Raw genomic sequence first — 27132 nt, forward strand, 5'->3', positions numbered from 1 at the left:
AAAATGAAAATGTCGTCCAGGTAGGTAGCAAGGAATTCGTCGTAATCTTTATGGAAGATCTTATTCATAAGACGTTAAAATGCAGCAGGTGCGTTGGTAAGCCCGAACGGCATAATCAAATACTCGAAATGTCCGAAACGAGTTCGTATTGCCGTTTTTTCTCGATCTTGTTTTCATATAAGAAGGCGATGGTATGCTTCTCGAATATCGATAAGTGTAAACCATTTACAACCTTGAATCCGATCCCTCATCTCACAAATATTGGGTAAAGGAGTGCGATCTTTCTTGGTGACGGCGTTGAGACCTCGGTAGTCCCAACAGATGCGTAATCCGCCATCTTTCTTTTTCGCAAAGACGACACTAGCTCCCCAGGGACTTCAGGAGGATTGTATCCATCCTTTTTCGAGCATTGAGGTGATTTGTTTCTTGAGTTCAGTGAGTTCTTCTTTGTTCATGTGCCAAAGAGGTTGCCAAACGGGTTCAGCACCTTCAGTGAGTTTGATCTTGAAATTATCTTCTCCGCGATCAGGAGGTAGACCTTCTGGTTCCTTGAAGAGCGTATTGATGTATTTATTTAGGATATCCTTGAGATGTCCTGGATTTCCTTTAAGCTCTTGAGGAGCGTCCGGTATTTCGTTAAGAGCAAGGTGACAGACCGTGTCTTTTTCAAACTTGTTCCGTCGCCAAGCCTTATTGAATCGCTTGGAAGTCATTTCTATGACTTGAAAATTGCGAAGGGCATTGGCTTGAGCGAGTCGAGATACGTAATGAGGTGCGGCTTGTAGAGTACGAGTATCCACAGGTTTAATGATCCGAACAGGTCAAACGGGTCTTTTGTCATAGACCGGATCTCGTTGCACATCGAAGTAAGGGTTGTTGTTTTTCGGGATATATCCGACGTCTTCCCAGTTTCTTGAAGTTCTTTTGCACTTGATAGTGACAGACTGCGGTGCGTTTGGTATAGGGCCGTAATTGGTCCAGCGAAGGATAGGTAAGGTATCCATCGATAATTGTTCAGCGTAATTAAAGAAACGCCAGAAAGGCATTCCAATAATAGCGTCGTAAGCCAGATTACTGACTAGCCAGGGAAGTTGTCCAACTAAGAAAAGCGACTGAGATTCGAGATCCCATAGATCTAACTTTTCCGAAACAACCGTGTCGAGAATCATGTAGGATTCTTTGTCTTCCAGCCATATCTGCTTTGGTTCGATACGTTTCTTGGGAAACTTGTGCTTTTAGACGAATGTCTTGTCAAGGAATAACCCAGTTGCGCCGCTATCAAAGAGAACACAAGCAAACTTGTTTCCGATGCGACAATGAGAGACCCAGAGTCCAGCAGACAGTGGTTCGAAGGCAGGTTTATCGGTAGGATCGTATGTTGTAGGCCGAGCAGAGCTACCGAGGGGCTCTATCGACCTTGGAAAAAACTCGAAGATTGATTTGTAGTAGTATTCGTAGTATTCCCAGAGTTGACGGCGTCATCGAGAATTTCCGTAATGCGTGACCCAGCATCAACCTGATTGGCTGAACCTTGTTGTTGATTAGGTTGGCGACTGCGCTGCGGAGTTTGAGCGCCACGACCGCGCTGTCGAAAACCACTGCGTCGGTTCTGGGTTTGCGAGCCTTGCTGTCGATTTTCTCCATTTGACCCGCATTCAACTCTCCAATGTCCCATTTTGTTACGAAGGGGACAAGGAGTCGTTGGACGTTGACGAGGAACGTGAGTAGTTTGCCATTGTCCACATCGACGAAAGGGCTGTTGACGTTGGTAGGGAACTTGACCTGTAGTGAGACGACTCACTCCAGGGGGGTAGTATGACATATCAAGGGCATTGAGCCCAAAGGTCATATCATCTAAGTCTTGCTCAAATTCCGTAATTTGAGGATTGGTGTAAGGGGCGAATCGTCCGCCATGACCACCGCCACGACTACCTCGACCGCAGCTGGCTCCACGGCCGCCACAAGCACTTGATGCCGAGGCAATCGGACGAGGCGTATTGGCTTGGTTGCCGTCAGTGAACCCGTGAGCCACATGAGCACGACGAGCTGCAGTGATAGCTTTATCGAGAGTGATAGGGGTGTTGATATTGGTAGTGCCCAAGACTTCGAGGTTCGTAACGGCTTCAGCGAGATAATGACCGATTACCGTATTCTTGAGAAGACCGGCCTTGAAGTATCGAATCTGATCGATAAGGGGAATGGTGCCTTGAGTGTTATCGAGACGATGAGCAGCTTCGAGCTTATTATTGGTGTCTTGAAACTCCTTGATATATTTCTCAAGAGAGTCGCCGAGCTTGAGGCCGGAGAGCTTAAGCTCAATAGTATTACGCAAGTTGCGAGGATAAAAGTGAGCGACAAGAGCCGTTTCGAAAGCTGCCCAATTTGCGGGAGGTCCAGCGGCGTAAGTCCTATTGTACCACTCAAGAGCAGTACCCTTGAGTTAGGGAGTGAGCGTGGGAGCGTACTCTGCCATAGTAAAGGGTATGGCATTGGCAGCTCCAGTACCGTCCGTTCCAGCTGCTACAGCCGGGACAGTGAGAGACTCGAGAAAGTTGTGGTGAGACGTAACGAACTCTTCGATCCTTTTGGCAGCTTTGGCGCCATCGTATTCGACAAGCTTGTTCTTGCGAGCGTCCATAAGAAGTCTGAAACGTTCGGCTCGTTGGACGTCCTGCGTAACAGCACGCTCCCGAGTAGCGAAAGCAGCTGCGACAGCCGCAACGATAGCTTGAGTTTGTTGGTCCATTCTTGCTTGTGAACGAGTTTACGGGCGACGTCCGGTAGAAGAGCGACGTTGACGAGGAATGTCTTGGTGATGCTAGCGGTAGGTGGTGCTACCATGGAACGTCAGAGAAAACGTAGATGATATTGGGCCCTTCTGAGAGGACTGAGAGCAGTGTATTGTAGTGAAGAAAAAAGTAGGAAGCTCTTCGCAGCGGCCGCTCGACTGACAGCTTTATATATGGGCTGCCAGTGGGGCTTGCGTGGCTTTAGTGAGGCTTGGCGCCTTATGTAATGTATCACTGAGAGCTCGGGTGGCCAGCCCGGGTCTCGGATCAAGTAGAAGTAAAGAGATATAATATGAAATACAAGTGAAGATGAGATATCCCCGACAGCGGTGGCGGCGGAACGGGGATGGGGGGCAAAGTTTCAAGGGTAACTCGTGATTTCTTCTTTGGTCGCTTTGCTAGGGCACTAACTGGGGGCAGCCCGGGTCGCCGAAGCTCGTACAAACCAATCTTCCTTGATCCGTGCTTTGTCGTCTTGAGGACTTCTTCTGAGTGGATAATATCCAAGTCCATGTGGAACAGCTCGTGAAAGGTATGGACAAGATGATCACGCATGCGTGAGACGGCTTCTTCGTAGTTCTCCGAGTTGCTTTCGGAAGCTGACGGGTGGTTTTCCTTGTTCTTATGTTCACGGTCAAGCTCATTTACGCCTTCAGTCATTGCGCGCCAGGATGTTAGAACGGATGTCGGTGACGCATCTCGGGCGGTGATGAACATTGCTTTCTGGGCGACTTGGTTTGCCGTGTCCTGGTGTCGGATGGTGGCTCGCAGCATCGAATGGAAGACTTCGAGGTTTTCGGTGGAAAGCATCCCGAGACAGGCCCTCCTCATGTTGAAACACCCCCACTCGCCTCCAAGCCGTCCAACATGCCCCACAAATGATTGCCTGCGTCGCTCCCTCGCCGAAGAAGAAATCCCTCCCCATTGCCTCTGCCCGAGCCAAAACCGGCCACGGCGCACGATAGAATCGAGAAAAGCTCTTCACCCGGCAGTCAATACAACCCGCGCTGTATCGATACTGCTTCCCTTGCTTCAAAACCCTCACTGCCCCCGGCCTCACCGCTGCCCCCGGCCTCACCGCTGCCTCCTGCCTCACCCCCGGCCTCACCGCTGCCCCCGGGCTCGGCTTCCTACTTTCTCTCCCTTCGTCCCGCTCCGGCTGCCCAAGGTCCTGTTGCACTGCCCCCGGCCTCACCGCTGGCCCCCTCACCGCTGCCTCCGGCCTCACCCCCCGCCTCACCGCTGCCCCCGGGCTCGACTCAAGGTCCTGTTGCACTGCCCCCGGCCTCACCGCTGCCCCCCTCACCGCTGCCCCCGGCCTCACCGCTGCCCCCGGCCTCACCGCGGCCTCCGGCCTCACCCCCGGCCTCACCGCTGCCCCCGGGCTCGGCTTCCTACTTTCTCCCCCTTCGTCCCGTTCCGGCCGCCCAAGGTCCTGTTGCACTGCCCCCGGCCTCACCGCTGCCCCCCTCACCGCTGCCCCCGGGCTCGGCTTCCTACTTTCTCCCCATTCGTCCCGCTCCGGCTGCCCAAGGTCCTGTTGCAAGCCGTTTTGTCCTGGGCAAATATAAAAAGGTCGAAAGCATGCGTATCAGAACACTGTGGTGAACTCCTGGAGCTGTACGACACCCTTGTCCACCGCAATCAGGTACGCAATGCCGGCGATGCTTTACTGCTTACCTTCATCACTAAAATCCATATTTCTCAGCAGCCTGTGATTCAGATTGAGTGTTGTTTACTGGGAACCTCAAGCCTAGGAGGTCCTGAGCCCGAATATCGCCGGCGGAGGTTCTGTATGTGTATGTCTGTCGAAGCGATAGCAATGATGTTGGCAATGGCGGGTAAGGAAAAAGGCCAAAAACGGCGCCGCCGCCGTCGCGACAAACGTCCAGAAATGGGTGGCGCAGCACGGGTCGGCCTGAGCTGTGCCTGGCCCCATTCCTGTGCCCGTGGCTTTGCCTTTCAACTACCAACAACTCCACAGAGTAGCGAGACTACAGTACCACAATTATATGTGCTAGGATGGGGTTGCTTTAATAAGCAGCGGGCGGGTTCGCGTGACTTTCGCGTTTCCGTTTTGTGTTTGGGATACTCTTTCGCGTTGGAGTATTGTTTTTTCTTTCCTAACAGGCATCAAATAAAGAACTCACGATTCCCCCGCCCGCCCTTTTGCGGCAAACGCCTTGCTCCTGGTCCCGCTTGTTCCTTCCCCGCTGCAGCCGTTATCATGAATCCTCCGCTGAACCTCGAGACCTGTAACAAGAGAGACTCTGTTGATGATAAAGTACAAGAAGAAGAACGGCTTTTCAGGAGGTGCTTTTAAACGGGAAGGAAGAAAAGATGAAGTTCGCAGTCACGTGCAGTGTCCCGTGACTCGGATCCTTCACACCCCCCCCAAAATCACAGCCGGCTTGATTTTTCACAAGACGAGAGCGTGGGGTGGTGGTAGGGAGGGAAGAGGGTTATGGAGGGAAGAGGAAGGCGTGGGGTGGTCCGGTGTGGTCTATCTATGGTGTTGTGGAGGGGTCCAGTGTCATTGTTGGTCTCTTACGGGGATAGGGGTGCGGTGCGGTGGATGGTCCGAAGGCCAATGGCGTTCTTGTACGCGAGGAAGGCGATGGAGTCGGCGATCACATCCTCTTCCACCCAGTCCGCGGTATGGGGTGATTCGCCTGAGCGACGGGCGAGGTAGAGGCGACGGCGGGCGATGTCCCGGTGTCGTAGGATTTCCGCAAAGGGGTGATCATCGATGCTCTGTGTGTATTTTGGGATCCGTGCGGTGTACAGGCGTAGTACGTCGACATGGAATACGGGGTGCTGGCGCATCGTCGGGGGGAGTTGGAGTTTGAAGGTGAGGGGCTGTTCGCCGGGGTGTAAAACGGGAAAAGGGCCAAGCCATGCTGGAAGGATTTTGAGGGCCGCTGATGGCAGGTCCTTATATTCCGGGATGTTGATCGCGCTGCGGTGAACGAGAACGTGGGCGCCTTGTCGGATGCGGGGGTCGGCCGGGGCTCGTTTCATGTCGGCGTATCGGGCAAAACGGTCCTGGGCGTTTTGGATGCGGGTCTTGGCCAATCGTGCAACGTCCGCAAGGCGGTTTGCCCAAGCGGGGCCGGGGAGTTCTTGTGACGTCTGGGTGTGGAGCGTGTGCGGCTTCAGGGGGTTGTACCCCAGGTTGGCCTCAAAGGGGGTCATCCCGGTAGATTGGTTCTTTGCGTCGTTGTATGCGAATTCGATGGCCGAAAGGTATCGCGACCAGTTCCGTCCGGAGAGATCGGGGATGCATGCAAGCATTTGTTTGATGGTTCCGATGGCTCGTTCTGTGTGTCCGTCCGTTTGTTGGTGAGCGGTGGTGGCGATCGCGGTGCGGAAGCCCAAGTAGTCGGATACATTGAGCCAGAATTCGGACGTGAAGCGGGAATCGCGGTCCGTGACAAGAGTCTTCGGGATGCCGTGCAATCGTATGATGTTGTCGACGAAGAGCTGTGCGGTTTGGGCGGCTGTGATGTCGCGACGGCATGGGGCTATGTATACGCGTTTCGTGAGACGGTCAACCACAACCATGACCGCATCGTTTCCGTTGGCGTCGACGGGCATATAGGCGAAATCTAGGGTGACATCTGACCAGCGCATTGTGGGGATCGGTAGCGGCTGCGTCATTCCGGGTTTTTGTCGTCTTGTTTTCGCCCGGAGACAGGAGTCCCAAGTGCTGGTGTATCTCTTCACGTCGCGCTCGAGGTTCCGCCAGTAGAACTGCCCCCGGAGGCGCTCGTAGGTGTTGAACCACCCGGGGTGTCCGGCGGCTTCTGCAGTGTGCGAGTCGTGGAGTAGCTGGGTGCGTAGGGGGGAGTCGGGGATGTACAGCCGGTTGTCATAGAATAGGAGCCCGTTTGAGTAGCGGTGGCGGCGGGTGTGGATGGTCTGGGCTTGCGTGGGCTTGTCCATTGCCTTCAAGATTTCCATCGCGTAGCTGTCGCTCGTGATCTGCGCTCGTACGACGTCTTCCAGTTCGTTTGTGTTTGCGAGGGCGACATTCACGTACACAACTTCCCTGCATTTGTGGCATCTGGGGGCATAGTCCGGGCGGCAGGAGAGGATGTTGGCGATGGTGTTGTGGTTGCCGTTGACGTAGCCGATGGTAAGCTGATGGTCTTGAAGAAGTTCCACCCATGACGCCTGTCGCCGGGATAGGTGCGGTTGGGAGCGGAGCCAGGTGAGTGACTTGTGGTCCGTTAGGGCTGTGAATTCCCTGCCGCGTACGTATGGGGAGAAGCTCTTGACGGCTTCGACCAGGGCAAGGAGCTCGCGTTCATGCACGCCGTATCGTGTTTGGTATGAGACGAGTTTCCGTGACCAGAAGGCCACCGGCCGGAGGGTCGGTAGGATGTTCTCCCATTTCGCATTTTTGGGGATCCTGGGGCTCCCGGGCGGGGGTTGCAGGAGACAGGCGCCCATCGCGTACCCGGATGCGTCAATGGTAAGGAAGAGCTGGGCGGTGGGGTCGTACCACTGGAGGGTTGGTGCGGAAGTGACGGCTTCGCGTAGCGTGTCCCATGCGGCTTGTTCGGAGGTACCCCAGGTGAACATTGTCTTGCCCGCGAGGAGGTTGGACAGTGGGAGCGCGATCTCGGCGTATTTGTCGATGGAACCCGAAAGGTAATTTGTGAAGCCAAGAAAGGAGCGAACTTCACTACGGTCGGTTGGTTGGGGCCAGTTGACGACGGTGGTAATCTTCTCAGGGTCAAGCTTCAATCCCTTGTCGGACACAACAAAGCCGCAGAACAGCACCGACGTCTTGTAGAAGGCGCACTTAGCGAGATTGATATGCAGGCCATGGGCGCGGAGGCGACGGAGAACCTCCTTCAGGATGCGTCGATGGGTCTCGAGGTCGGAGGCGTAGATGAGAAGATCATCCATGTATACGATCAGTCCCTGGTCGAGCATGTCGGCGAATATGTGGTTCATGAGCTTGTTCCATGTCGCAGGGGCGGAGGTTAGGCCAAAGGGCATGATCTTCCACTGGAAATGTCCGAATCGGGTACGGAATGCCGTCTTGTGGACATCGTGCGGCGCGATGGGGATACCGTAGTACGCGTCTGTAATGTCAAGGGTGGTGAAGTATTTGGCACCTTGGAGGCGGTCGCGCATTTCGACGAGGTGTGGGATGGGTGTGCGGTCGGGGATCATCATTTGGTTGATGGCGCGATAATCGATGCAGAATCGGAGTCCTCCGCCCTTCTTTTTCGCGAAAAGCACCGGGGCGCCCCATGGGGAAGAAGATGGTTCAATGTAGCCTTTCTTGAGCAGGGTTTGGAGGCGCTCTCGGAGGACATCGAGTTCGGCCACGGACATGTGGTACAGCCGTTGGTATACAGGTTTAGCGCCGTCGCGCAGCGGGATGGTGTGCTCGATTACCGGTTTCGGCTTGTCGGGGGGATCCTTGACTGCCGCGATGTGCTCCTGGACGAGATCGCGGACTTCATGGGGAACGTAGGTAAGGTCCATTGGTGTAGGTTCTGGGGGACTTGGGTTTGCGTGGGTAACGTGGACTTGGGCAACGTTGTTCGAGTCGAGGGTGACGGAGCCGGTCGCCACGATTGCCCCTCCTTTCTTGACCAACCGCCGGAGCTGATGTCGTGAAATGGGTGTATCGGATTCGTAGCCGGAGTCACGGCCATCCTCCACGGAAATCACCTTGGGCTTGGTGTGCGGTTTCTTTGGGATGGGGACACCGGCTACAGCGGCGGTGGGGAGGAGATGTTTGTTGCCGCGTACATCTTGTAGTGCCAGTGAGATCGTGGGGCCGACGTTGACGAAAGAGGGACAATTGGCGATGAACCACGGGAGGCCGACAATGGCATCGTAGCGTATCGGGGCTACAATCCATGGGAGTCGTTCGGTGTACTCATTGAGGCGCAGTTCTGCCACGGTGTACTTGGACAATGTACCCGAAGAGTCGCGGTCAGCGTACTCTAGGGTGATCTTGGTAGGGCGTAGGGTGAAGCCGTGCTTCTGTGCGAACTGGTCGTTGAGTATGTAGGTGGTACATCTGGTGTCGAGCAGGATCGTGGCGAGAACGCCGTTGATGAAGCCGGTGACTGTGAGCGCGGCCTCAGCGATGGCTGGGCCCGTCGTTCGTTGGTGAGTGCGGAGCTCGGCAAGGTAGGCTCGGGGTCCGGGGGGGTCAGGGGGTTCAGGGGGTGTGTCCGTGGGCGGGGTATGTCGTGCCATCAGGTCGGCTACAATGATTTCAAGTATCTGGGAGGCTTCTTCTTGGAGACAATGGGGAACCGTGCTGGGAGGGTATGCATTCATGTCCGGGTAGTGCCGTTGGTTCAGGGGCCGTGCGTGGCGGTGGGTCGTGGGGGTCATGGTTTTCGGGGTTGTCTGGGGTTTGTTGGGTTCTTTGGGGGCGCTCCCAGCGGGGGCCGGTGAGGTGGTGTTCCTCGAGGTCGCCGCAGCAGGGTCCAAGGGGGTCTGATTGGTACTGTCCGGGGGTCGACTTTGGGTGGGAGGAGCCTGCGCAGTTCGTCGCACTAGCAGGCCTCACGGAAAATCCCCCTGGGTGGTCTGCGGATCTTCATGGTGGTCGGTCGTTTTGTGTGTGTCGGAGGTGATCGCCTGGATGCGAGCCTTGGTGTACTTAGGGCAGTCGCTCTGCATGTGGCCGGGTTGGCGACAACGGAAGCAGGCCCCTTGGTCGCGGAGACGTTGACGCTCGTCGTTTGTAAGCTTCTTGAGACGCTTGGTCGCGGGGCCGGTGCCTACCAGGTCAACCGCCGCACGTTTGTTCGATGGGGGCCATTGTTTCAGGGGCGGTCTCTTGTCCCTGCTGGCTTCATCGCGGCGTGCGCTGTCGACGGAGTAGACGCTATCGGCCAGCGTAACCAATTCGGCGGGGGACATCGTAAGGCTGGTCGGGTTGGCAGCGAGCAACCGTTGGATGCCCTGGCGGAGGCCTTTACGGAATGCGCAACAGGCCTGCTTATCCGTCATCTCAGGGACTTCGAGGAGGAGGGTGGAGAACTTCTGGTAGTACTCATCGATGGAGCCCGTCTGGGTGAGGCGTTCGAGGGCAAGTAGCGCGTGTTCTTCGGCGTTGGCGGGGATGAAGCGGGTACGGAGCCCCTCTTTGAAAGCCTCCCAGGTGAGGATGGTGGGTTCCGCTTGTTCGTACCAACGATCGGCGGAGTCCTTGAGCTTCGAGGCGGCAAGCGAGATCTTCATGATATCCGGCACGGCGGGGGTCGCGGCGAAGCAGCGGTCGAGGCGTGTGAGAATTCAGTCGCGGACTTGGTGGATCGGGACATACCGTCAAACGTGGCGAGGCCTTCGCGGAGAGATTTGGCGATCGGGCCTTCGTCAACGAAGCCGGTTGTGTCGCCGCGGTTCTGTAGTTCCGGAGGGGTTATCGGGGAGGGCAGGTGGGACGGGGCGGGTGAGGCCAGCGTGCGGTGGACGGGGCGGATGTTGCTGAAGGTAGAAGGGGCCCGGTTCTGGTTGGACTGGGTCGGGCCGGCGTTCTGCTGGGCTTGTTGGGTGAGGAGACGTTCAAGGCGCAGGGTTGCGGCGGTAGCCTTGGCGTGGGATTCTTTCACCAGACGGAGGAGGTCAGCCTGGCGGGCGAGTAGTTCCGCTTTGTCCGCTGCCGCTTGTTCACGAGTCTCGTTGACAACGTCCGCGAAGTTGGATTCCATCTGGGCCATGAGTTCGAGGAGACCTTGGGGGTTAAGCTCGCCGTCGTGGTTCTCCTCTTCTTCCTGGTCGTCCTGAGAAGGTTCGTCAATTTGCTCGGCGTGGGAACCTTGGTCGACCTGGTCGGTCTGGGCGTCCGAGTCTTCGGCCTCCTCGTCGCGGCTGTCGGCCTGAACGCTGGTCGGGGAGGCGGGAGGTTCGCCGTGTTCGTCGTCGTTGCGCACAGGGCGGTTGGAGGTGACGTCGTCGGAGTTGGGATTTCCAGACTCCACTGAAACTGCGCTTTCGCCGTCTTGGTCATCTTGGTCGTGCGTTTGGCCATGGTGTTGTACGGAACTTTTGAGGGGTGAAGTGGGCAGAAAAAAAAGGGCTTGCGTTGGCGGGAGTCGTCGTCGTTCTTCGTTCAAAGAAGAGTGGTGCTACCATGTAACAAGAGAGACTCCGTTGATGATAAAGTACAAGAAGAAGAACCACTTTTCAGGAGGTGCTTTTAAACGGGAAGGAAGAAAAGATGAAGTTCGCAGTCACGTGCAGTGTCCCGTGACTCGGATCCTTCACAAGACCAGTGTCACTGCTTCTCTGCATCGCATGGAAAGCGGTGACTACATCGGGCCTGTGCCGACCGCCATCAAGAACAAGGACTATGGCGTCGACGACGATGGACTCACCATTGTTCCAACACCGACATGGCAGTTTACGCCATACGCCCTCTCTCTGTTCATTCCGCAAGTCGACAACCATCTGTACCTAACCACCGCCCTGCGGGAGGGGAAATGTTATCAGTTTGTCCAGCTCCCCTTTGACCTGCCAAACGGAATAGCCGTCGTTCTCGACGGCGAGATCCCTTTGAAGTTTTGGGAAAACGCGAAAGACAAAGCGCTCAAGAAAGGCGGGGTTCGACAGACCACAAACGCCCACTACTCCTTGATCTGCACGGAACGCATGAGCGAGGCGACGTTCCTCGAAAACCTGCGGCACATCTTCCAGATGCCGCAAGTCTACCCGTGCCGTATCCACGCCGCCGCAGGGCTTGCCGACCTGACAGCAGATTGGGAAGGAGCCTCAGACCTTGACGGACCGGTTCGTATCGTCCACGAGGCCGCTGTGCAGCTGGCACCGCTGATGTCGGGCATGGATAGAATTGACGTCGCCGGGTTACACGGGCACATCTCGATTGAAAAGCCCACCTTTTCGTCGCTGCTGTCAAGCCCATTCTTCAGCCGGGTTGCCTTCCACCTACTGGGATTTGGGGTCGAAATCGAAGACTCCCACTCTGCAGCTATCCGCATGGGGGCGATCCGCGAAATGATTGCCGACAGATACGAGTGGGACACCGATCTGCCCTACAAGTACAAAGGGAGTGAGTTGGGGTCGCGCACTCAAACTTATGCGAACACTTGACTAATCGCTTGATAGAAACGTGGTGCTGCCGAACTCGGGAGTTGACGATGTCGTCGATAGCTTCAAGAGGGGTCTTTCTTTCTCGGAATTTGAGTATGGGGAACACGTGCCCAACTTGTCGGACAGCGAAGAGAGCGAGCAAGCCTTCCTAGACTTCTACAAACCGTTCGGGGTTTTGACGTGCACACTCATCGCAGCGAACTCCGTTTGGGCCGTCATGTCGTTTGACGGGACGTCGACAGACATCCCACCCTTCCGAATCGAACGCGATAACAAAATCTACGCTGCCGACGCCTGCGGAAGGATCACGGATTGGATTGACGATACTGAGCAGCAGCTCATAGTTGTCGAGTCTTATGCGGATCCTATTCCCACTCCCCGAGTCAAGTTCGAAAGGATTCTGGCGGAAAGCGGTCGCACGCGACAATGCAAAAAGATCTTGCTCGTGGGCAGGTGCTGTAGGAACCGAACCTTGCATGGGGAGTTGTGCTGGCGGCACCGGATGTCCCAGGGCGCCGAATAAATGTTAGGTTGATGAAAGCACAGCGCCACGCCAGGCATTCTTTGTCGAGTTCCGAAGAAATCAAAGGAACGAGAACCGACGTTGCTTGAAGGCCCCTTGCTTTAAAATCCTATACAAATAAGAACGAACGAGAACCGACGTTTCTTGAAGGCCCCTTGCTTTATGTATATTACTACGGGTCTCAAGCCCTGCCCTGCCCCTAGCCTCGGTGCATCGCCCGGTTCTGGTGGCAGTGACGGTAATACGAAATCCTGCTTGGCTTCCTTTTTTCGGTCTACTATAAACATGGCGAGTTCACTGTTGAAACTTTTGAAGACGAGAATAAGTTACGTCAATTCTTTGACGACTATCTCGATGAGCATAATCATGTCCTAGATATGCACCTCCCTCTTGAAAGATTATGCGAAGAAATCGTACATCTCGGTTATAAAGTGATTACCGAACAAGCCGGCTTTGGCGTCGTCGCTAGCGTCCTGACCGACGCTGAACAAGGTTGAAGCCTCAGCGCTCACATACGTCTTCGGCAAGCGTGTCGTTCGGTCTTCCGCGCAGAATAAACAGACATCTCTTGTCGCAACCCCACGGCCTCTGCACACACGCAACGGCCACCCCAAGTATTGTAGTAGGATATGTGCGCCAGAGGCCGCTCTTCAAAACTGTTCCATTACATTTTTTATATTTTCTCTTAAAAACAAACAAATGCCTACTTTAACTTGCTTTGTCAACGTCAAAGACAGAGGGCTCCTCATCGCTTTCCTCTCCCGCAACGCCAGCCTGACTCCACTCTTGCACCTTGCTGTTACGATCTGCGACAACGGCCTGCATGATTTCCTTCGTGATAGCAAAGCAGTTTGGGCACTTGCTCTGCTTGAACATCGCTCGAACACTGCTGCGGTGACGGCAACAACCGCAGGAAAGGGGCTGGCAGGGGGTGTTATGACCAGCGTTGTCGCATGGGAATGCATATCGAGTGATGTCAACATGCTTTCCAACCTTGACTACGGTGTGGCCTTGTGCATTTGGGCGTCGCTGGGTGAGTGGGATGACTGCCTCGCCTAGCAGCAGGCCGTCAGGCTCTGCGGTGAAACGATACAACCGCGTGGTCACCGGATTCTTGCCAGCTGTCCTTGATTCCCTCTTGTAGGCTGGGCCGCCATGGTCTTTTTTGTAGACGATTATCTGGTCAAGAATGCTGAGAAGCTTATCCGCCGCAGCCTGGAGGTTGCACTCCTGGTCTTTTGCGGAATTGGAACAACGACGTCCCGGCGTTTGCTCCCCGTAGCTTGCCTCGGCGAAGATTCAGTACTGCCGCTTCCTGAGCATCGGCTTCTTGGAGGGCAGCTTTGAACATGACTTGCTGCTTGGCTTGATTCTGCTGCATCGTCGGATGAATAAGGGGACGGATGACTGAATGCCAGAGTTTGATGGCCTCCTCACTGAGATGCCGGAAGTTGTTTTGGATCCATTCGTAAAGCGGGATGTTGTGCACACGGTAGAAGCCCATGCGCCCAAGAATGCAAAGGATGATTGTCACGTAGTTCTTCTTCCCCATTTGTATGAAGAACGGGAGGCTGCGAACAAGGAATTCCTCAAAGTGATCGTGGTTGAGGGATGTGATAATCACTGGTGCGTCGAGCATGAGCGGTAGATGCTCCTCGAAGAAGGTACGGATAACATTTCCGCCCCAACTGTAGTCATGCGCCATCGGGGCTGTCGACGTCGGCGTGTGAGCAAGCTGCCATGCCTGAAGTGCGAGAGACAGCAGGAGAACACGTTGAATGGGACGCAGATTGACCTGTGGACAAACGAAACCCAGAAATGCCGCTTCGTAAAGGATCTTAAGAAGGGGGAACCAGTGCTTCTTTGCTGCTTCCTGCATGTTCAAGGCAATGTGAAACGATCCAGGCCAATCCAAGAGTTTTCCGGAGTGTCGCTCCCCCTCCGCAGAGCCCGTGAGGAACTTAAGGGTTCCCATCCAGATGTAGAAGTCTCCGGATACAACAATTGGCGATTCATCAATATATGGCCGAAGTTTTGGGATGATCGTCTCCTGATAAAGCTTCACCATATCCTCATCAGACTTCATCGGGTTGTCTTCGCTTGCCAACGCCACAAAGTTTTTGATGGAGCACACCCAATCCAAGCGCCGGGTGTCATACATCTGGCGTATTTCCCCTCCGTTCCCACGTTTGACAATGTAGGATGTCAGTGTCCGATCCAACAGCCGACAATACTGCGAAAGAACATGTTGATCCTCTGCAAACCCGATTGTGTGAAAATTGGGGCGCAACGGCCCCAGCCCAGAGGGTAGGCGAGGCATCTGTGAGACATCCCAAGTACGCACTCCAACATTTGCTGTTGTCCGGGTGATCGATCGCTTTCCCTGCTCATTTGGCGTGCCTCTCCCCTGATGCCAATTGAAATCATCAACGAGAACCACGGCGGATGTGTTGGGAAGCGCAAGTCGCGCGGACACGTCCCCTTCGTGAGCGGCAATGGCAGCCTGCGCTTGGACAGTGTTGTGTTGCGGGACAAGGGAGAGGCCAACCCTGGCGATCTTTGTCTGCTGATCGGTGCTGACGTTGGAAAGCTGGAGCTGGGTGGACATCTAGCGCTGGAGGTAGTTTGCACAAAGGTGTCGGGTGCTGAGATCGAGCAGGATCGAGATGAACACTCTGCGGCAGATCCTATCACGGTGTTTCTCACTCCACTTTGAGCTGGGCTTCAGAGGCACGTCCCCGACGACCATGGTCATCTTCATGTCAAACAGCCCATCGCATGTGGTATTCATGTGATCAATAAACCGTTCCATGTTTCCGATAGGGAAAAGAAGCTGCCCGTGCTCGTCCTCAAGTGGATTCTCCATGAGCATCTGCAGCTTTGCTGCGTAGGTCCTCCCCTCAGGCCCCGGCGTCGTTGGTTCGTCAATCCTGTCATCCCCCTCATCTTCATCTTCAACCTCATCCGTGAGTCCAAGGAAAAACAACATCTCCAGTTTGTCCCACGGCTTTGCTGATGAACCCTCGAGGACATCAGATGTTGTGCGGGACCGGCTGCGGCGAGCTTCGGCGTCAGGAGGGGCAACACCTTGAAACTTCAACTGAAGCGGGCGCATGGGTTGCTTTGGGAGGCAAATATCAACGTGAGACTGAGTGCGCACAGTGGGCGGGGGCAGGTTGGCAGCATCGCTGCTGGGGGGAGGAGTGCTGTCGCCGCTGGGGGGAAGAGTGCCGTCCTCATTGTCACCGGCAGAAGGCCTGTCACTGGCTACCCTGCGCTGTCTCTCTGCTCTCACTGCCTTCATGCATGTTTTGCATCCATACAGCTTGACAGTATTGGGAAGGTCACCCGTGGGAGCCCGCAAACAGAAACTACCGTTGGAACTTCCAAGCCAGGAGCGCATATCCGTGCTCGACAGCGTGAATTGGCGGTGAATGCCCTTTGCTTCAACACGACGGCGTTGCACTTGAGCTTTGGAGCAGGGCTTATCCGCTGCTGTATTCCAGATATCACAGTACGCATAGTCTTTCCGGTCATCCTCAGCCTTACACAGCAACTCGGCAGTTTGCGTCCTGGTCCGCATCTGCAATCCTCAAGTCAGTTTGTGTGACCTCATTCTGAGATTAGAAGGCCAGCTTTTCCATACCTTTGTGCATTGAGAATGGGAAGAGCCGTTACGTAGAATCCAGAGGTCCAAAGGTTTTCCTAGTAGCACGTTGTTTGAGGGTTGGCGTGGTTGAGGAGTTCTGCTTGGTAAAAGTTCGCGGTAAGTAATTACTTTCTCCAACAGACCAGCTGGAGTTGCTCCTCATACCTGTTTTAGTTATCCCACAGAGTCTCAGGTCAGTTGGGTGTGTGTGGTTTTGCCATTGGCAAAAGCAATGTTGAAAAAAGGAGCTGTGGAAAAAGCGTCGGCGGAGTTGTCGAGGTTGTCGCGGCGCAACTGCGCGGACGTATGTGAGCGCTGAGGCTGATGCTACGCTATTTTTTACATCTTTATTTTCCATTCAAGGTCACGCAGAAAACATCATTGCTGTCGTCATTCCCACATTGCCATATTGCCACATCACAACATCACAATGCACAACAAAGATTTCTTTTCTTGCCCCTTCAAGAAGAAGAAGGAAACTTGCAAATGGCGCTATTAACCACCAGCAGGAGACGACGCCATTTGTCAATTCCTTGCAAGCACGCAAACCAGGAACGTAACCCTGAGTCGGGAAAATGCAGACGCAAGTGTCCACAAGGAAGCGTGAGAGGAGCTCAAAACCGATGTCTACGTCCTAAGTCAAGAAGCCGACGCAGGTCGAGAGTCCGGTCAAAGTCACGATCCCGTTCCCGAGTACGATCCCGTTCCCGTTCCCGATCACAGCATTCCGCACATTTCGGGGTAAAGGTACGCAACGCTGCAGGCCGGGTCATTCTTCAAGCTCCACACCGTATCAGATCCTCCATAACGCCAAGCTTCAGAACCTTAGCAGCGAGTGCACGACGAAAATCCGTTACAACCCCGACCCTGACCTCGTGTCTCGCTTCGAAACGCCGACTTCAGATCGGTATGCTACGTCTTGCGGCCAAACTATCTATTGCTCGTAGCAATCTCGATGGAGAAAGGCTCAAGAAACGAACCAAAGTGGTACCAAAGCCGAAATCAAGGGTAGAAAAACGATCCAAACGCAGCAGCTTATCTGCTCCAGAGCGCAACACAGCATCAATCCGAGCTGCAAAATCTAGGAGCATTCGAGCCCGAAAGCAAGCCCGTCTGGGTCGAGAAGACGACTGGTTTGCTGGACTTATACGTCGACATGGAGGAAACAACATATCCGAGGCTCAGATTCAGGCTGTGCTGCGTCAAGCTGACGATGATGCTAATCAAGTAGCCAATCGTGTCGCGGCCGCCCCGGTACGACACAAGTCAAGAACCCCAGACCGAAACAGTAGGGGACCAGTTGTCGCAAAACGTCGCATTACCCCCACTTTCCTACGACCTTTGTGAAGAGATTACCGCGATCCCATTTTTTTTCGCTTTGCATATCACCAATTAGCTATTGGGCAATCAGCAATCGGCAATCAATCGACTGTGAAATGCCTATCACTTACTTGGATCAGCTATCCATTGTTTCGCCGGGCACGGGAAGTGGTATCCGGCTAGTGTCGTCGACAGGTACAGCAATATCTGTCAACATCGCTGATGCCACTCAACAAACATACACAATCGTCATGCCACCAAATGCACCTAGCGCTGCCGGTCAGGCTCTTAATGCGAATCTTGATGGTACGCTTTTCTGGGGCGGAGGATTCGACTCAACAAAAACCATCACGCTAACCAACACAACTACAGTACCGAGCACAGCTACAGCTACCGCTTCATTAACGGGTGCGTTAACAATTGGTGGCGACCTGGTATTAGGTGCTACGAACCCGAGAGTGTATTTTCCATCTTCAGGAACCGGCCCTCCCACATTGACGAGCCGATCTGTAGGAAGTAAGATTGTTCTTCTTCCGAGCATTAGTTCGACTTTGGCTGATTACGCTATAGGAATAGATAGTAATACTGTGTGGCATACGGTTCCCACAAACACAGCAGCGTACTCCTGGAACTGGTACGGTGGCGCGACCCTTGCTGCTACGCTTACTGGTGCTGGGGCACTTACTACGATTGGAGCTTTAAGCGCTCCATCAGCGGCGATTTCTGGTAATGTGCAATTGAGCGGTGGTGGTGCATTAAGTATCAATTCAACAGCTGCTGTACAGTGCACCATGCTGAATCCGACTCTCGCGAGTTCAGGTAATGTCAGTATGCAGCTGGGAGTGGCTCAGTCGACGAATAACGACGCGTTCTGGAACTTTTCCTATGTTGGATCCGGATCAAGTAGTAAACTCAACGAATATCGGTCTCTTTAGCGGATCGGCCCAGCTTTCGATTGGCCCTTCGTCCGTAGCGGTACTAGGCGGATCGCTGTCTCGGGATCCGCCCGGGTCCGCCGGAGTCCACAATCGTCCATCCTAAGGTGGACGATGCGGACCGTTGCCGGGTACCTGCAACGGTCCGCAGGTTGGGTCCGGTCCGGGTGCTTGGGTAGTGTGGGACCGGAACGCGTTCAAGATCCCACGCGTTCCATTTCAGCGTTTGTACTGTATGTAAATTTAAACGCACTAGCTACCAGTATTCACCAAAGAGGGATTTACGGGACAGGAGAAAACTACCTCGCTACCCAAAACACCAGAGCATATACTTCAATATCGTTCGTTTCAGGGCTGTGAGCCTCAGTAGACTGGCTGGAAGTCGTTGAGGGGGAACCGATTGCGTCCGGCGGCCGAGGAACAGGTCCCAAGCCTCGAGTGCCATGTTCCGCTTATCTTCATTCTCGAGCGCAAGCCAACCCGCCTTTTGCTCTCAGCCTCCTCTCTGAGGTCGTCAAATGCCTTCAGCTGCGCAACAAAGTCCATCTCCCTGTCCACCGCCGCCAAAATCACGTTCTCTCCCTTCACCAGGCTTGACTTGCCGCATCGGCAGTTCCCCTACTTCTACCAAGTTCAGAACTTATCGCAGGGGCCAACTACAGTGCGATTTTTACCGTTACAGAGCTGTGACTTTTCGGGTTTGTCCGCGTATATCCCGAATGACCATCGTAGCGGGCTGCAAATTCCCCGGGAGGACCAAGAATCACACCTCAACAGGCAGACATATGTGACTCAGCACGAGCACGAAAGCAGCAGGTGGCTGTGCTGGGGTCGCCCCCAACAACGACGTGGATTGTCGGCTCCTTCACCGTGGTGGGCGTGAGTCTTTTTGGCAACCACGGGTAAGTTTGCGTCAACCAAGCCCGGATGGGTGTTCGCGTCGAGGTGTCTATGGCAGGTGTACAGTATGTCCAGTGAGATCAAGAAAAGTCTTCATTCGCTCGAACGTTCCGCCGATTCCGATTGGTTCACGTGCAGCCAAGAACGAAAGACTGGATAAGATATTCGAGTAAACCTCAGCCAAAGAGCGCTCAAAGAACATTATTACTCACCACCTACACGCAGCTTGCATTCGGAGTATGTCCTTCTCACCCGTTCCCGCTTGACGTTTCCGGTCGGTAGTGATTGGATAGGTTTCACAGAGAGATGGGGAAGATGGCCAGAGCGGAGAACGAGGATGAGGTAAACAAGCCTGTCAATCTATTATGTAATCTATCCAGATCTATTACACGACCCTGTCAAAATGGCAAATACGACGTGTCCTTCACGCGTAAATTCGGAGTTCTAACTTCTCGAAAAACATTGGTCCCGAGACCCGTTTATAAGCGGCTAAGCAATGCCACAGCACTTGCGCTGAAAATCCCTCCGTTCCCGTAAACGAGAGCCCTTCGGGCATTACGAATCTGTCGCTCAGGTCCGGCACGGTTGGTGAGTTGTGCGAAAGCTTCTATGATGTTGTACATGGCTGGGACTTCCCATGGCGCTCCGAACGCTGTAAAGGAGCGGTGTCAATATCGCAATTCCCCAATCAATAAGAAAAGACTGGGAGTACGAGCCTAGTAATCCACCGTGCGTGTTCACAGGAAACACATCTTGTGGGTGGAACCCCTCCGGATCCCTCTTCAGACCATCCAAAATCTGGTGATACTTCTCTTCCACGTAGGCACCGCCGTGACCTTTGGGAGCCAGACCGACAGCCTCGACAGCGCGGATCAAGCAGATCGGGAAGCAGTCATACAGTCTGCCAAAATCGTACGATGTTAGAGCGGAAGTCCGTTGCCAATGATAGTCCGTTTACTAACCCAAAGAAGTCAATATCCCTTGGACCCAATTGTGCCTCCTCATACGCCACACCAGCGGCTTCCTCACATGAAAACATGTCCTCGTTCATGTCATCGATGCTCTTCGGCGGGAAAAGCGGGCCAGATGCCTCTCCGCCCCCAATCACGACGACTCCAGTATCCCTCGCTATCCCCTTGCGCTCGAGGAAGTTTGAACTCGCTAGCAATAACGCCGCGCCTCCATCTGCTCTCCTAGCGCACTCAAGCACACTCGTCACGGGCGCCACATGCCTCGCCGACAAGATCTCTTCGATCGTCCTCGGTTTCCTCGTAAGTGCAGAAGGATGCCGTGAAGCCATGATTGACATGAGCGCCGACGACGCGGCGAGCTGCTCTCGCGTGATCCCAAAGTTCTTCATCTGGTACTGTGCTATCCTGTCGTATCCTGACGGAATCACCGGAGAAGGCAATTCGGCGGCGGGGTGGTTACAGGTTTGGTCGGCCCTTTTCAAGAACTCCTCCCCTGTGAGGTTTTTGACCGCGTCGCCGGCGACCACGGCTACCAAATCGGCACCCTCGTACATGATCATGCGCTTCGCTTCTAACAGCCCTGTTACCGGGCCAGCTCCTCCAGTGTCCACAGTCCGGACGATTTTGCTTTTGCCGGGAAGCATGCCCACTTGCGTTGCTGGAGTGGTTTCGACCTCGTTAGAAGTCGTAGGTGTCAGTGACAAGACGCGGCACACAGGACATACCCAGGTAATGCGCCTCCTACGTTTCCAGACACCGTGATTTGAAACGAAACTGATTAGCATACTGAACACCAGTAGTCGCTTTGAACAGTAAACTCCGACGCTACGCACCATGAAGTGCGTATCAGCGAGCGACGGCACCGCAATGAGCCCATTCAAATCCCTGAGCCCAAGTCCAGCGTTATCCAGTGCTAACCTAAGCGCCTGCTGCATCAGATTACTTGGGGAGACCTTAGCGGCTGTTGAGCGAGGGTTCAGCGGGGTCATGCCGGTAGCAATGAGCCTCACGGAGCGGGGAATCCGAATTGGAGGCATGGTGGCGTTTCGGTGTGGAAAGTGTCTTGGATATGGAGACGAGGCGACGCCTGGGATAGAGAAGTACTCTGTCCTGCTTCAGCGACCGGGTTCAGCGTTGTAAACCGCTTAGTAAGTCGGCTGGTCAACGACTTGAGCAAGTGTCGTTGTCGTTGTCGGCGAGAAACGGAAGCGAAGAGAACGACGCGGAAATAGCGGAAATCTCATCAACGATTCAACGCGCTCACTTTCAAAAGGTGCCCTCGACCTTCATGCCATTGCCCACAACAACATCCCTAAAGCACCCCGGAAAGCGACATGATGACCGTAGACGCATCCAAAAAGCTCACCGTCGATGAATACGACAAGCTCTCCGAATCCGAACGTACAGAATACGACGCCGCCCGCAAGAAGCTCGAGGAGGACGAACAGAGTGGTATGCCTCCCGTGACTCCATCATCCCATCCCTCAGACCCATCTAACATCTTTCCGAACTCCATCACAGCCCTCCCATACAAATGGCGCCAAACCCTCCAAGACGTGGACGTGACCGTGCAGCTGCCAAAAGGGACCCGCGGGCGTGATCTGGCTGTTACGATTGGGAAAAGATCGCTGAAAGTTGGGTTGAAGGGTGCTGAGCCTATCATGGAGGTGGGTGGGAGGGATTTGCGATGCGCACAGGGTTGGAGGATTGCGAGAAGGCATGTGTAGCTGACTGCATGTGATGGGATGTTTTAGGGAGAGCTATGCAACGACATAAAGCTGGAGGAGAGCACATGGCTGATTGGTATGTATCCACCATCCCTCGCGATATACGCGGGCCCGCAAACATCATCTAACTCACGCCATCATAAACCGATAGAAAACGGAGAACTAGAAATCCACCTCGAAAAGATCAACAAGATGGAGTGGTGGAAGCACGTCCTGACACATCACCCCGCAATCGACACAACGAAGATCCAGCCTGAGAACTCGAAATTGGGCGACTTGGATGGCGAGACGAGGGGGATGGTTGAGAAGATGATGGTAGGTGCAAGTGCAGCGCCAGTTTGAAGGGGACATCTGTGCTTCTGGAACGCGAGCTAGTGGCCCTGACATAATCCTGCACATCCTTTAGTTCGACCAACAGCAGAAACAGATGGGTAAACCAACCAGCGACGAGCAAAAGAAGGCAGAGATGCTGAAGAAGTTCCAGGATGCGGTAAGTCACAGTAGCTCTTATGCGCAGCACTCAATCGTGTCTCCAATGCTCATGCAGATCTGTGTTCCCAGCACCCCGAAATGGACTTCAGCCAAGCAAAGTTCGCCTAAACGATAGCGGGAGTTACGCGCATCGAGTGTAAATAGGGGAAATAGGTTTAGGTCAGAGTATTCAGAATATATTTGGTAGCTGTAACTACCAGTCTCAATCCAACCGTAAAGAATACATATTTTGCGAAGGAAGAAACGAAGCAGCGGATCTACATTTAATCAGGGACAGAGAATCCAACGAAGAATCCGCAGCCAAACTTATGGTGGTGAACTTATATGTGCAATCCCTAGCGGGACATACGCCGGAAAGATTACGCCGGAATGAACCAAAAAGAGTTGGTTCAGATCAACGCCAAAGCGGATCCCAGAACGACAGCTGCCGCAGTACCGAGACCAGACATCACCGAGGATGCAGAGTTCTTGGCATTGGTGGTGCTGTTCCCCGAGCTTCCAGAGCTTCCATTGCTGGGCGTGGTCCCATTGGCAGACGCGGTGGAGTTTGTGCCCACGGTGGTGTTTCCAGGGGCGCCGGTTGGGTCAACGCCCGGAGCGCACGCAGCGACCGTACACAGGCACTTGGCAGCGATGGGATCCCACCAGAGTGGATCACAGGTGGCGGGAACACGCGCACGTGTGGATGTGGAGGCAGGGGACGCATCCGCGAGGGAAGGTACCGCCGACGGGCATCCATAGCATGTTCGGAACGCACCAGTGGCGAAGTTGCAAGTCTCGGGTGCGGCGTTGCCAGTAGCGGCATCACCAGCGAGACCATTGCAGATCGTCGTTGGTGGAGCAGGGTTGGGCTGGCAGTTCATGTAGGGCTGGGATGCGAGCTGGGCCGCTGGGACGGGGTTCTTCATGTACTCGATCAGTTGGGATCCGGTCACCATCCAGGTGTTGGGCTGGGCCATGGCGTAGTCGAGGAAAGCGTTGACGGCCGCGAGCTTGGCAGTGCCGTCAGGCTGGCCAGGGGTGTTTGCGGTCAACCATGTTGGGTGGAGGTAGACTCCGTACGGGACGCGGCCGGTCTTGTAGTGGTTGTCGAAATCCGTTTTGTAGTTCGCAGTGACCTGTGCGGGTGCCGTAGGAGCGGTCAAGATTGGGAGATTGTAGGGGTCCATGGCACTGTACATGGGAATCTCCCACATGCCCTTTGCCTTAAGATCTTGTCCGCAGATGTTGATGGCTCCCAGACAGGCATTGACAGTTCCGTAGTCGAGGGTGTAAGGCCAGACATTGTCGGGCCCAGTAGCACTCAGGCTCGACTCGTACTCGAAGCCCAACGAGGACAGCCTTCCAAAGGCCTCGGCGGTGTAATTCAACAAGGGGAAGCGGAAACCCTTGATCTTGCTCTTTGGAATACCCGCAAGTTCGTTGGCCCACTTTGCCATCCCAACGATCTCAGCGTTGGTGGGGAAGCTATGGGTGATGGTGTGGTCGGCGATTTCGTTGCCTTGAGCGTACCACTGCGTTACCATGTAAGGGTCGCTGTAATCCACTTGAGTGTACCATGTTGCCCGAGCGGGGCACCCGTTGGGGTTCTTGCGGTTGGCAAAGAGCGCTTGAGCTTGCTTCCACACCGCTGTAAACGAAGGTGTTAACAGAATGCACTCAAAAACAGCGACACGGGTTCTTCCGCAGGTTACTCACAAGCCTGAACAGAGTCGTCGAATGTCAACGTCAAGAACATGGGTGGATCGTCGACGGGTGGTGTGGCGCTAGCGCAGCGACATGCGGGCGCCTTGCAGGCAGTTGCGTCGCAGTTGTAGTTAGCGAGTTGAGCGACGACGGCCGTCGCCGTCACCAGCAGCAAGGGAAGGGAGCGCAAGGACAACATCGTGCTACACAGGTGTGTTGTCGGAATTGGGGATGAGGTTGAGCTGCCTGTCTGTTCTGCGGGCGATGGCCAGGTGAAGTTGGTGAGAAGATCCGCAGTTGCTGACTAGGTCCTTTCAAGCCCGTTGGGAAGTTGGGATACGGCGTGCGCTTTATGATTTTTTTGCGTGAACGGTGAAAGGCGTCCAAGAAGAAAGCAAAAGGCAAAGCCTCTTAGCCCCATGCGGCCCTTGGAACATTCCGATTCTCTTTGTCGCAAGCGGGGGCGGTGCTGATTCACTGCTGAACCTGACCGCAGCCCCACAGCCCGATCCAGTGGTACAGCAGCAACCACGTGACTTTTTCCTCCTATTTTATCCAACTTTCTCTTTTACAGGAGTCAGCAGGTCTACGCGCTGTCAAAGTGCGCTGTCAATGGCCGGCCGGAGGCACGGGAAACACACAGCTGTCCCTGGGAAGGCCAGAACTCCTCAACACCGCCCATCGCCATACATACTACCTTGTTCAAAGGGAATGTGATCGGCAAAAAGTGGCAAAATTGCATACTGCACTTGGCACTGGGCACGACCCATGGTTGTCTGAACGCAGAAAACCGAGATGTGTGGGTGATAGTTACGCTTATTCCCGATTTGTGACATCTACGCGGACTCGCGGAGGGGGGATTTCACTTGGAGACACCCAGAAGCTTAAAGTACGGTAAAACCCGGTGCTGGAGTTTCGAGAGAGCATCATCATGGGGCGCTCGGAGGGCCGTGTACGCTGTAGAAGTCCGCGATCAATCACTGCCGATATTCAAGATACGAATACCGGATTGATGAACGCGGGAAAACCATAAGGCTACGAGGGCCAGGCATATTGCTACGGGGGAAAGGGAGCTCGCGCTTCAACGTTCTTGATCGACATCCATGTCATACCTTGTGGGAGACCATTCAGCAGACCATTCGCCAGCCAGCATCTCGCAATGAGGCCGGTAACCACGATCAACGATGGGACGGAGTTCCTGTCCCTCATGTCGGACCTCAAGTTCATTTCTTTCCTGTTCAACTCGGCGGTTTGCCTGTATGGGATCCAGTTTTTTCGATCCAACAAATTCCTGCGATGCGCAACATTATCCTCGGTATTCGGGACCTGCGGCGTGGTCTTCGTCACTCTCCACAACTACTATCGGAACATAGATCGTCTGTCTGACACCCGATTTTATGCATTGCTTGTTCCTATTGAGCTTTTCTGGAGCTTGTCAGAGTTTTTGGCCGCAATAACGACTCTATACAAGCTTGAGGTATTCGCGTCGACCCCCGCAATGAAACGCCGCAATCACCGGCTGCTGGTGGCAATGGCGGTGATCTTTGCCATGGCGCGAGGAGGGATCGTAGTGACGAGGGTCACGCAAAGAATAATATGGTAAATTGAAACTCCTCCAGTGACTTGTCGTCACCATCCCTCTTAATTCTGTGCCTCACATGCAGGAACTATACAATCTACATCGCCCACGCAGTCTACTACATGACGCTTGTCCTCATCGATACGGTCCTCACCACCTTCTTGATCCGCGACACATTGGCTATTCAGAAAACCAACGGAGGCTCCGCCTCTCTTTCACGAGAAGACAGCCTCTCTAGGCCCCTAGCCCCTTTCCTCGGCTTCCTTCATTTCATTGTGGTCGGGAACATCTCCCGTGTGATTTACATGAACGCCGTCATCCTGGTTATAGCCCTGACCTACGTCGACAATCGGATTGAAGCACATCCCGCGGTGACCGCGGTGCAGAACCTGGCCTACGCACTAAAGTATCATTTTGGCATCATCTTCTTCATCGATTTACTCCTTTGCAAGGAAGTCCTGAGCAACAGACCCCGACACGCACCACGACAAGCAGACATCACCAACCCGTCCTCGATGCCATCCGACTCCTGTTCCGTCGACATGCCCGACAACTACGTAACATCTCCAATTGACCAAAAGCAGACTAGCAGCCCAGTCGTGTCGTTAGCGAAAGACCCGTCGAGCTTTCGAAAGTACATCCACAACAAGAAGCTTGCCGTGCCGCTGCATGCGGACGTTGCATCAACGGCGAGTACGGAATTGGACTCGCGTCATTCTGTATTCCGCCCCCAGCGAAGGTCGCCTGGGCTTTCGAGTCACTTAACGGCTCCGCCGGCGGAGAAGATGTTTCCAACGTCGGATGACAATTTGCTGGATGGTCCGTCGGCTTCCGACGCCTCATTCACTGACTGAGACTGGTTTTCTACACCATGCCCCATGGCCATCATCTGACATTGACGCGCCAGGTAGCTAGATGTTCAGTGGGGTTGAGGACAATGTATTTCTACAGGGCATCGCATTAGAAGCCCCCTTATGTACATAAACTTACACTCATTCTTCAATCGAAATGTGGCCTCAATACAAGTTGCCCCTCCTGCCTCCGGATGAACACTTGCGCCAAAATGTCTCGCCTCTCTCACTCATCCCTTATCCCGAGCTGCAGAGGCGTCGTTCGTGGCCCATCTATGCTTCTCTTGCGGGGCATCTTGAGGTCAGCACCCATTGGTCTTCATCTTCGAGGCAACAGTAGTGGCGCAACGCATGTCTTCCGGGTTCATGGTGTCATCGGCAGCGCTTCTGGTGACTGCACTTGAACCACTGCGTTTCAGGGTGCTTGAGTTTGTGCATGTATTCATCAGGGAAAGCAGGACTTGGTTTGGGAGGCTAGGCCTCATACCCTTGGATTGCCGGATGACAGTTGATGGAGCTGCCCCGCTCGCTTATGATAAGGGTGGTGGCCCTGGCAACGGCTGAAGTGTATGCGAGAGCCTTGACAGGGACAGCAGGATGTGGTCGTCGCCAGC

General features: G+C 54.4%; 9 protein-coding genes across 9 annotated transcripts; 4 read left to right on the plus strand and 5 right to left on the minus strand.

Annotated features, from left to right (window-relative positions):
* Positions 1-3036: 3036 nt before the first annotated feature.
* EV422DRAFT_610990 (uncharacterized protein) lies at positions 3037-5018 on the minus strand (the record flags this gene model as incomplete). Its single annotated transcript, XM_053073867.1, has 4 exons — positions 3037-4346; positions 4470-4501; positions 4536-4755; positions 4940-5018. The coding sequence occupies 4 exons, from the start codon at positions 5016-5018 to the stop codon at positions 3442-3444; spliced, it is 1236 nt and encodes a 411-aa protein (XP_052920660.1). The 3' UTR covers positions 3037-3441.
* Positions 5019-9335: 4317 nt separating this feature from the next.
* On the minus strand, positions 9336-10806 carry EV422DRAFT_572508 (uncharacterized protein; the record flags this gene model as incomplete). The annotated part of the gene is made up of 3 exons (XM_053073138.1): positions 9336-9955; positions 10102-10661; positions 10757-10806. The coding sequence occupies 3 exons, from the start codon at positions 10804-10806 to the stop codon at positions 9336-9338; spliced, it is 1230 nt and encodes a 409-aa protein (XP_052920661.1).
* Positions 10807-10971: 165 nt separating this feature from the next.
* EV422DRAFT_581922 (uncharacterized protein) lies at positions 10972-12905 on the plus strand (the record flags this gene model as incomplete). The annotated part of the gene is made up of 4 exons (XM_053073391.1): positions 10972-11833; positions 11901-12330; positions 12595-12646; positions 12784-12905. The coding sequence occupies exons 1-4, from the start codon at positions 11073-11075 to the stop codon at positions 12903-12905; spliced, it is 1365 nt and encodes a 454-aa protein (XP_052920662.1). The 5' UTR covers positions 10972-11072.
* A 204-nt stretch (positions 12906-13109) lies between these two features.
* On the minus strand, positions 13110-16331 carry EV422DRAFT_581923 (uncharacterized protein). The gene is given in 5 exon segments (XM_053073392.1): positions 13110-13695; positions 13715-15016; positions 15083-15991; positions 16055-16154; positions 16223-16331. 3 exon segments carry the CDS (start codon positions 15989-15991, stop codon positions 13117-13119), a joined length of 2790 nt encoding a protein of 929 aa, XP_052920663.1. The 5' UTR covers positions 16055-16154; positions 16223-16331; the 3' UTR covers positions 13110-13116.
* EV422DRAFT_510358 (uncharacterized protein) lies at positions 16290-19372 on the plus strand (the record flags this gene model as incomplete). The annotated part of the gene is made up of 12 exons (XM_053068923.1): positions 16290-16365; positions 16421-16613; positions 16821-16964; positions 17005-17311; positions 17518-17683; positions 17750-17785; positions 17948-18201; positions 18313-18545; positions 18569-18668; positions 18695-18973; positions 19045-19214; positions 19279-19372. The coding sequence occupies 12 exons, from the start codon at positions 16290-16292 to the stop codon at positions 19370-19372; spliced, it is 2052 nt and encodes a 683-aa protein (XP_052920664.1).
* A 137-nt stretch (positions 19373-19509) lies between these two features.
* On the minus strand, positions 19510-21421 carry EV422DRAFT_345319 (thiolase-like protein). The gene is made up of 5 exons (XM_053066493.1): positions 21017-21421; positions 20909-20924; positions 20175-20841; positions 19929-20113; positions 19510-19864 (listed from the first exon to the last, which is right to left on the minus strand). The coding sequence occupies exons 1-5, from the start codon at positions 21218-21220 to the stop codon at positions 19692-19694; spliced, it is 1245 nt and encodes a 414-aa protein (XP_052920665.1). The 5' UTR covers positions 21221-21421; the 3' UTR covers positions 19510-19691.
* Position 21422: 1 nt separating this feature from the next.
* On the plus strand, positions 21423-22610 carry EV422DRAFT_345356 (putative nudC protein). Its single transcript, XM_053066494.1, has 6 exons — positions 21423-21635; positions 21705-21850; positions 21938-21986; positions 22062-22225; positions 22317-22400; positions 22472-22610. Exons 1-6 carry the CDS (start codon positions 21518-21520, stop codon positions 22508-22510), a joined length of 600 nt encoding a protein of 199 aa, XP_052920666.1. The 5' UTR covers positions 21423-21517; the 3' UTR covers positions 22511-22610.
* A 4-nt stretch (positions 22611-22614) lies between these two features.
* On the minus strand, positions 22615-24463 carry EV422DRAFT_548447 (uncharacterized protein; the record flags this gene model as incomplete). Its single annotated transcript, XM_053071664.1, has 2 exons — positions 24101-24463; positions 22615-24032 (listed from the first exon to the last, which is right to left on the minus strand). Coding segments are annotated over exons 1-2 (1423 nt in total), but the record flags the coding sequence as incomplete, so codon positions are not given.
* A 310-nt stretch (positions 24464-24773) lies between these two features.
* Positions 24774-26937, plus strand: EV422DRAFT_581928 (uncharacterized protein). Its single transcript, XM_053073393.1, has 2 exons — positions 24774-25687; positions 25753-26937. The coding sequence occupies exons 1-2, from the start codon at positions 25248-25250 to the stop codon at positions 26519-26521; spliced, it is 1209 nt and encodes a 402-aa protein (XP_052920668.1). The 5' UTR covers positions 24774-25247; the 3' UTR covers positions 26522-26937.
* The last annotated feature ends 195 nt before the right edge of the window (positions 26938-27132 follow it).

Source organism: Fimicolochytrium jonesii (assembly GCF_025526975.1).
Source record: "Fimicolochytrium jonesii strain JEL569 chromosome Unknown EV422scaffold_47, whole genome shotgun sequence".
Classification (NCBI taxonomy): Eukaryota; Fungi; Chytridiomycota; class Chytridiomycetes; order Spizellomycetales; family Powellomycetaceae; genus Fimicolochytrium; species Fimicolochytrium jonesii.

Bases quoted from the DNA above. Each gene is read 5' to 3' on its own strand.
- EV422DRAFT_581923 (XM_053073392.1), bottom strand. From the start codon at position 15,991: ATGCGGACCAGGACGCAAACTGCCGAGTTGCTGTGTAAGGCTGAGGAT. The intron at 15,017-15,082 runs GTGTTCATCTCG...CTCCAGCGCTAG, and splicing joins GTGATAGGATCTGCCGCAGA to ATGTCCACCCAGCTCCAGCT.
- EV422DRAFT_345319 (XM_053066493.1), bottom strand. From the start codon at position 21,220: ATGCCTCCAATTCGGATTCCCCGCTCCGTGAGGCTCATTGCTACCGGC. The intron at 20,114-20,174 runs GTTAGTAAACGG...CGATTTTGGCAG, and splicing joins AGGGATATTGACTTCTTTGG to ACTGTATGACTGCTTCCCGA. The intron at 19,865-19,928 runs GCTCGTACTCCC...GCTCCTTTACAG, and splicing joins CACGCACGGTGGATTACTAG to CGTTCGGAGCGCCATGGGAA.
- EV422DRAFT_345356 (XM_053066494.1), top strand. From the start codon at position 21,518: ATGATGACCGTAGACGCATCCAAAAAGCTCACCGTCGATGAATACGAC. The intron at 21,636-21,704 runs GTATGCCTCCCG...ACTCCATCACAG, and splicing joins CGAGGAGGACGAACAGAGTG to CCCTCCCATACAAATGGCGC. The intron at 22,226-22,316 runs GTAGGTGCAAGT...CACATCCTTTAG, and splicing joins GGATGGTTGAGAAGATGATG to TTCGACCAACAGCAGAAACA.
- EV422DRAFT_581928 (XM_053073393.1), top strand. From the start codon at position 25,248: ATGAGGCCGGTAACCACGATCAACGATGGGACGGAGTTCCTGTCCCTC. The intron at 25,688-25,752 runs GTAAATTGAAAC...CCTCACATGCAG, and splicing joins GTCACGCAAAGAATAATATG to GAACTATACAATCTACATCG.